Below are 8,539 nucleotides of genomic sequence, written 5' to 3'. Positions count from 1 at the left end.
AAATCTATACATCCATACCGTTCCTTTGCAGCTCCTGGGACCGACAGAGGTTCTTGAGGGGGTTCTAGAGAGTCCCCAGAATAAAATGAGAATTATTTATTTTTACTATAATTCCAACCAGAAGTAACAATAGACTGTATATAAGAAATGAACGTAACATCCGTGACGTCACCCATTGGTTTGTGGACTGCTGCTCGGAAGCCAAGAGCAGCGCCATCTTGAACATTTCAGGTGCATGCTGGGAAAAATAAAAACACAGATTCTACTTATATGGGCATCAGGAGGAGCATGAGGCGCCCTCCTGAACCTGTGAACCAATCAACCTGTCAATCACCACGTAGCCACGCCCTAATGCATACCCTGCTTTATCGTCACATATAAAATCAGGGAGGCCAAAATGTCCCAAATGAACATCATACTGCATTGAAGAAGGCTTTAAACTAGCGATTGAGACCATAAACACATTTTGAAAACGTTTACTGAGGTTAGAAATCAAGTGAGAAGTTGGTGAATTCTCCATTGACTTGTATAGAGACGGAAGTCCTTTTGACACCAAAACGGTCGCCCCCTGGTGGCCTTTTGATAGAATGCAGTTTTAAGTTACTTCAGCCTCATTTCAGAGGACCGGAACTCCCCGACTGGAAGTAACACAATGACAGAAGGTCTAACTATTTTGTTCATGGATTTCATGCACTTCCTGTAATACAATATCTAAAAGCTAAAATCTTATCTGATAGGGGTCCGTGTCAGTTTAGGGGTCGTTGACATGAAAAAGTTTGAGGACCACCGACTTACAGCACAATGGTTGTTAAACTGCCTGGTGAGTTATTTTCTGTGCACTTGCTTCATTTTCCTTCAGCATCACACTGTGACACACAGACTCTCCGCTTTCTCAAACCTCTGTAGTCTCCATCTTTTTCATACACATTCAATTTGATTTCCCTCTTTTCATGTGTCAGGCCCTCACACATACACTCCTCATTAGACGCCTGCTGTCAGATACCTGCAGCGGGCCACGGAGGCTGCTGTCGGGGCTAAATTGACAGATGTGCTGCTGACAAAATGAAAATAGGCGAGTCTGTTTGGAATCAAATGGCCGCTGTTTTCCCACAATGACTCTTGCAGAGGCGGAAATGTTAAACTGTCAGGTCTACACAAACGTTAAGGGTGTGAGGTGTGATGTGTCTGTCAGCTTGGCTTTGAGCTCGGTGTCAACAAATCTTTGGATCCAGACCAACAATGAACTGATCTACTATCTCAAAGCATGATGTATCTTATTCCTCTGTGCCGTAGACCTTCGCTGATGTCCAAAAACTACTGAAATAATTTAGTTAAAAACAGTTTGTTTGCTTTGTGGGTCCACTTTGTTCCTAGATTTTGGCTTTACATTTATTGAAGGGAACCCAATGAGTTGTTAGGACTCAAACCAGAACATTTAGGGTTTTGGACTTGATGGTTTTTGCTGACATGAAGTGGGAGTTTCTTTTGACTTGTGGCTCTTAGGACCTTTTTTATCTTGTCTTGGGAATTGACTTGGGACCTGTTGATCTTGGATTTGTTGGTCTTGAGTTGTGGCTCTTAAGACCTTTTGATCTTGACTCGAGACCTGTTGACTTAAGACTTGTTGATCTTGAGTTGTGGCACTTAGGACCCTAATGATCTTGTCTTGGGACTTGACTTGAGACCTGTTGACTTAAGACCTGCTTGCTTGAGACTTTTTGATCCCAGACTTGTTGGTCTTGACTTGTGGCTCTTAGGACCCTAATGATCTTGTCTTGAGACTTGCTGATCTTGGATTTGTTAGTCTTGACTTGTTTCTTCTTGGTTTGGCTCTGCAGATTGGATTTGTTGAATTGCTGACTAGAAGCACATGAAAATACAGCAAAATAAACTAAACTAAATGTGTCTCTGTGCTGTTTTAAGACTCTATGACGGTGCGGAGAGGAAAGAAGCTCAGCATCTCCATCCAGGAACACATGGCCATTGACGTCTGCCCCGGCCCCATCAGACCCATCCGACAGATCTCCGCCTACTTCCCCCGCCTGTCCCCGACCTCCCCCATCCCCATCTCCCCAACCCCCGCCATCTCCCCGCCGTCCCTCAGCCCCCGCTCCGCAGCTTCTGGCACAGGTGGGACTCACCTGCTGTCGCCTCTGCTGCCTCACTGCCGGGCGGGCGGGGGCGGGTTGCTGTCGCTGACCAGCAGCATAGACACGTCGGTGGAGATCAACAGCTCGGACAGTGACGACTGCAGTGAGCCTCGCTGTTGGCATGTGTCTGTGTGTGTGTGTGTTACTGTGCATCTGTACACATCTGCAGAAACATAAGAGTTAGACCTGGCTGCAGGAGTCACCTGTTTGCATGACTCAGCACGATATTTCAAGTCTGGTTCTAAGTTGCAGTTGTGAGCTTTGACACATAAAGTTGATCGATATAAAAGTGTCCTAACAGTGTTGAACCAATCAGCAGCTACACATCTTGAGGCTTTAGTGTCTTAAATTTCTACTAGCCGCTCAACTGACTCCAATTCAAGAAGCCTCGACTTCTCTACAGAAATAGTGAGTCAAGCCTTGTTTGCAAAGAGTCATTCTGGTTTCAATCTAAATTCAGTCCCTCTAATAAATGTGCTGATAAGAATCCATAAGTCTATGTTCATATACAGGTTGTGTGTTGACCGCTGAGCAATGCAAAGCTAAGTTTCAGCTTATTTGAATACATCTGATCACTGAAGAATGAGAATATAAATTGTGACTTAACTATTTTTGTGCAAAAGCCATATCAGACGTTATTATAAGAAGCACATGGATTTTATTTATCTCAAAACACTTTTTTAACCCTCCTGTTGTCCTCGAGTAAAAGAAGGAAGGAAGGAAAGAAGGAAGGAAGGGAGGAAGAAGGAAGGAAAGGAGGGATGAAGGAAGGGAGGAAGAAGGAAGGAGGGAGGGAGGGAGAAAGGAAAAGAGGAAGGCAGGAACAGTCAAAACAGACGGGGTCAATTTGACCCGGGAGGACGACACGAAGGTTAAAGATACTGTAGAAACTACCAGTAGATATATAATTGCCAGATCAGATATTTTGGCAGAAAACAAAATAAACATGTAACATTATCTATCAGCACGAAACCTGAATTAACATTGTTTTCATTATGATGACAGAAACACAATTTGACAGCATTACGTTTCTTGCTAAATGTATTTGCTGTTGTAATTTAATAAAATATCATTCTTGCAGACAGATCAGTGAGCTACTTTTAGTCTGAGGATGTTTTGAACCAAACCGGAGCTGCAGTGATGCTGCATTCACTCTGCTGGGATCAATAACCACCAACACAAGAGTCTAATTTCTCTGAGCAGCCACAATACAAACAGTCATTCCTCCACCTGTTTACCTCAGAGTTCAGCTCAGAGAAACTAATAAATGATTCATGCCTTTATGTTAAAATAACATTAATAATGCAGTACACAGACCTCCTGAAACACATCTTTATGTCTTAGTGAGAATCCCTCCACAGCTTAAGTGTTTGACGAGGCTGCAGACTGTAGCTGAAACGTGACGAAAGCTGCAGAGACGCACTGAATGTTTTTGAATTGGCTCTCATGTTAAAAGGCATCACTCTCCAGAAGAAGAATGAGATGTGAAGGAGAAGCGAGCAGGGAAGAGATCACACCTTCATCCTCTCCGCCTGCACTTTAGTGACAACAGGAAAATAAATTGTGATAAATGATGCTGGCTTCTCTGACGCACACTAAAGCAAAGACTAATTAGAGGTTTTTTTTACTCTTTTTATTTCCTCATTAACATGTATGTATTTGTTTTGCAGTCACTGTTGGATGATTTCCTTTTGTTTTTAATAATGAGGCTTCAGATTCATCAGAGCAGGAAAAGCCTGAGGGAGGAGCGCAGCGTCATGTTTTTGACGGTCTGTCTCACGTAACTAAAACTCCAAGCTTTGATCAAACATAAAAGACCTTTCAGTAACAAAGAACACGTTTTATCTGGGTGTCGTCTTTGTGCAGATGATGATTCCTCGACAGATTTCATCATTATGGAGCAGTGACGTCTGCAGGCTGCTAAAGTGCTGCATTAGTTTGAAGTAGAGCATGAATGATACCACATGTTGACCTGTATAAGCAGTTTGTTGGTATTTATACCTGAAATAATGTCTGTTAATCCCTGTGAATCATACTGTATAATCTTATGTAACTGCACTGGAGGAACCGCAGCTTGTGTGTGGTGTGTGTTACATGTATGAACATCTTTGTAATTTTTCATGCAGTATGTATGCATGCTCGTCACCGGCTCTGACGAATGTGCTTCTAAGAGGATTTTGCGTGTTGACGTGTGATGAGTTCTGTTCAGATTCATGTGACAGGTGCTGCTACACTAAATTGGATTTCCGTCCTCTGAATGCATGGTGTGCTGCAGATCTCTCTCTGTTCTCTCGCATGCTTTCAATTTATTCCAACACGTTCTGAACAATCATTTTGTCCACTGGTGCGACAGTTGTAAATCATGATTTTTTATGAGTTATGATAATTGTCTCTCTCCTCTCTGTTTTCATGTGTTCTTTCCTCAGCTGCTCTGGGAACGCTGGAGTTTGAGTTGAGATATGAGCGGAGCTCCAGTGAGCTGCACTGCACTGTGCTGCGGGCAAAGGTAAGAATACCTGCAGGCACTGAGATTAAGTCAAATAACTTCACAGTTTTACAGATGCTTTAACCATTTAAAGGCTGTGTTCACAACTTGTCAAGTTAGAACAACAGAAGGCCAAATGAACATGAAGTGTGTTTATCTCTCTGTAATGATTCCTCCTGTTCATACTGACCATCAGAAGATCCTTCATAATGTTTACAATGGAAGTGATGGAGACTAAACCCACAGTCCTCCTTCTGTGTAAACATGGATTTAAACGTTGATCTGAAGCTAATATGAAGCTTCAGTCTTCTGAATGAGTCAAATCTTCATCTCTATGTTTCAACGTTACAGTGTTTTTAGTAGCAAAGTCTTTTTGTTACTATACTTCCACCACAGCTCAACAGGGAAACACTAAGAGGGAATCTGATGCTAGAAAGACTGTAAATTGTCAGATATCACTTGATATGACTAACTCACACTGATGAAGCTCAATAGAAGCTGATCAGATACTTTTAAATGACTGTGTGGAAACACTGTGGATACCCTAAACCTTGTTCCCACATCACTAGAATCACCTGCAGATTTCCATCTGAGAACATAAATCAGTTGGATTGATTCGTCCTCCACTAAGAGAACTACAGAGTCTGCAGTGGAACATATTAATAAGATCTTTTTAGTGGAAATTCAGGCTTATTGAGCTGCTGTGACTCGTGACATTTCAGTCCTCTTGCACAGATATTCTGTCATTTCGTGAGTAAATTTCACATCTGTCCCTGAGGTTCCCACATCAGTGCATGAAGCATAATATACATAGAGATTTAAATCATATAATGGCCGACACATATCGCTGTCCAGCAAGTTAGTTTTCTGTGCGCTGAGTCAGACGGGTCGTCTTCACGTTGACCCGCTCACTCTGAGTCCCGGTGTGGATGTTGAACACTGGGAGGTGAGATAAGATGCAGCAGGCCGTCGGGCCGCTGCAGGAAAGCAGGTGTTGAGATGAGTTTGGGACGACAGGAATCACTGCTGAGGATGACGGCAAGATACCTGCACACACACTCAGCTCTGTAACTGATAGATTAGTGTCTGGTCACCGGCAGATTTATTGTCTCCTTATCGTTCCTGAGTTGTGGCCCAGTATTATTTCTGACACTTAAATTGGTCTCCTGTGTGACAGCTCACCCTGTTACAGTACAAACCACTGTAAATCTTGTCTTTGTACTGTTACTTGTCATGGTGGACACCTGAGGCCAAGTGGGTCTCAGCTGAGGAGCCTGATGAAGGCAGCACAGAGTCCCTCCAGGTAGCAGGCGGAGCATCTAAGCTACGTGATGAATCGGGGTAGCAGGTGGAAGTACAACAGCGGTCATCACTGTGCTTATTGATCACTGAAATCAAGCTAGCAAGTCCTTCTCTCTTCTTTCCTCCCTCCCTTCCTTCCTCCCTCCTTTCCTTTTCTTCCTTCTTCCTCCCCTCCTTCCTCCTTTCCTTCCTTCCTTCCTCCTTTCCTTCCTTCTTCCTCCCTTCCATCCTTCTTTCTTTCCTCCCTTCCTCCTTCCTTCTTTCCTCCCTCCCTCCCTCCCTCCTCCCTCCCTCTCCTCCCTCCCTCCCTCCCTCCTTCCCTACCTTCCTTCCTTCCTTCCTTCTTTCCTCTGTCCTTCCTTCCTTTCCTTTCCTCCCTTCCTTCTTTCTTCCTTTTCTCCCTTCTTTCCTCACTGCCTCCTTCCTTCTTTCCTCCCTCCCTCCTACCTTCCTTCCTCCCTTCCTTCTTTCTTCCTTTTCTCCCTTCTTTCCTCACTGCCTCCTTCCTTCTTTCCTCCCTCCCTCCTACCTTCCTTCCTTCTTTCCTCTGTCCTTCCTTCCTTTCCTTTCCTCCTTCCTTCTTTCTTCCTTTTCTCCCTTCCTTCCTCCCTACCTCCTTTCTTCTTCTTCCTCCTTCCTTCCTCCCTCTTTTCTTTTTCTTCCTTCTTCCTCCCCTCCTTCCTCCTTTCCTTCCTTCCTTCCTCTTTCCTTCCTTCTTCCTCCCTTCCATCCTTCTTTTCTTTCCTCCCTTCCTCCTTCCTTCTTTCCTCCCTCCCTCCCTCCCTCCCTCCCTCCTTCCTACCTTCCTTCCTTCCTTCTTTCCTCTGTCCTTCCTTCTTTCCTTTCCTCCCGTCCTTCTTTCTTCCTTTTCTCCCTTCTTTCCTCACTGCCTCCTTCCTTCTTTCCTCCCTCCCTCCTACCTTCCTTCCTCCCTTCCTTCTTTCTTCCTTTTCTCCCTTCTTTCCTCACTGCCTCCTTCCTTCTTTCCTCCCTCCCTCCTACCTTCCTTCCTTCTTTCCTCTGTCCTTCCTTCCTTTCCTTTCCTCCCTTCCTTCTTTCTTCCTTTTCTCCCTTCCTTCCTCCTACCTCCTTTCCTTCCTTCTTCTCCCTTCCTCCTCCCTCCTTTCCTTTTCTTCCTTCTTCCTCCCTCCTTCCTCCTTTCCTTCCTTCCTTCCTCCTTTCCTTCCTCTTCCTCCCTTCCATCTTATTCCTGCTGGGTTTAATGTAGATTTGGTTTAGTTTCTCATCCTGAGCTGAGCCTTAATTTACTTACAGGAACTGAGAACAGTGGAAACATCAGCAAAACCTTTCACAAAGTATATTCAGTGCTGTCCTTTAGAGGAAAAGGTCTAAAAAAAGGAAGCTTGAGTTTCAGAACAGTGTATGAATCATTAAAGACTCAAAGAAAACCTTTTATTCTTTGGGAATAAGACTCTGGACCGGCTCTGCACACCAAATGAAGGAACTGAAGAAGTTCTTGGACCGGAGGTGAAGATTACACCGAGATGGACTCAAAACCCACAGGACAAAAATTAACTTGTGTGGATCAATGCAGGAGGCTGAATGCAGGTTTAAGTCCTGCAGTCAGTGGAAAGAAAGAAAGAAAGAAAGAAAGAGAAGAAGCTTTGTGAATTTTTTTGGTGTTAAATTTGGAAAACGACTCTAACCTTTGTGTCGTCCTCCCGGCTCAAATTGACCCCGTCTGTTTTGACTGTTCCTTCTTTCTTCCCTTCCTTCATTCCGTCTGTCCTTCCTCCCTTCCTCCTTCTCTCTTTCTTTCCTTCCTTTCTCTTTCTTCCCTTCCTTCTGTCCTTCCTTCCTCCATCCCTCCTTCTTTCTTTCCTTCCTTCCTTCCTTCTTTGCTCTGTCCTTCTTTCCTTCCTCCCTCCTTCCTGCTTTCCTCCCTCCCTCCTACCTTCCTTCTTTCCTCCGTCCTTCCTCCCTCCTTTCCTTTTCTTCTTTCTTCCTCCCCTCCTTCCTCCTTTCCTTCCTTCCTTCCTCCTTTCCTTCCTTCTTCCTCCCTTCCTCCTTCTCTCTTTCTTTCCTTCCTCTCTTCTTCCTCCCTTCTTTCCTCCTCCTACCTTCCTTCCTTCCTTCTTTCCTCTGTCCTTCCTTCCTTTCCTTTCCTCCCTTCCTTCCTTCTTCCTTTTCTCCCTTCCTTCCTCCCTACCTCCTGTCCTTCCTTCTTCCTCCCTTCCTTCCTTCCTCCCTCCTTTTCTTACTTCTTCCTCCCTTCCTTCCTTCTTCCTCCCTTCCTTCCTTCCTTCCTTCCTCCTTTCCTTCCTTCTTCCTCCCTTCCTCCCTTCCTTCCATACAGACGTATGCATCGTATGACGTATGTGTATTAGGAGATTTCTTGAGTAAAACTTAAGGGGCATTTTCTGTTATAGTTATGAGTTTGAATATATAACTTATACTAAATGTATCATGACACAAATATAATAGATGTTTTCTGTGTTAACTAGATTTGTTTTTGTGTTTTGGAGTTTATACGTTTTTAATAGCAGCAGACAAACAGGACTGTCACTATATCACAAAGAGAAATCAGCACAATTATACCAACAGAAGTGAGCTTTAAATTGCTTCATTATCTCACGGAACG

General features: G+C 44.1%; 1 protein-coding gene across 1 annotated transcript in view; it reads left to right on the top strand.

The window, feature by feature from the left end:
• Positions 1-1,928: 1,928 nt before the first annotated feature.
• doc2a (double C2-like domains, alpha) overlaps positions 1,929-8,539 on the top strand; it is a 12,298-nt gene continuing 5,687 nt past the window's right edge. Inside the window, exons 1-2 of the mRNA XM_062438402.1 lie at positions 1,929-2,253; positions 4,577-4,656. Of these exons, the coding sequence (XP_062294386.1) occupies positions 1,929-2,253; positions 4,577-4,656 (405 nt within the window). The remainder of the gene's footprint in view (positions 2,254-4,576; positions 4,657-8,539) is intronic.

Source organism: Scomber scombrus, chromosome 18, assembly GCF_963691925.1.
Source record: "Scomber scombrus chromosome 18, fScoSco1.1, whole genome shotgun sequence".
NCBI classification, from domain to species: Eukaryota; Metazoa; Chordata; class Actinopteri; order Scombriformes; family Scombridae; genus Scomber; species Scomber scombrus.
Note: the sequence above shows the minus strand (reverse complement) of the source record. Positions and strands in the feature narration are given on the sequence as shown.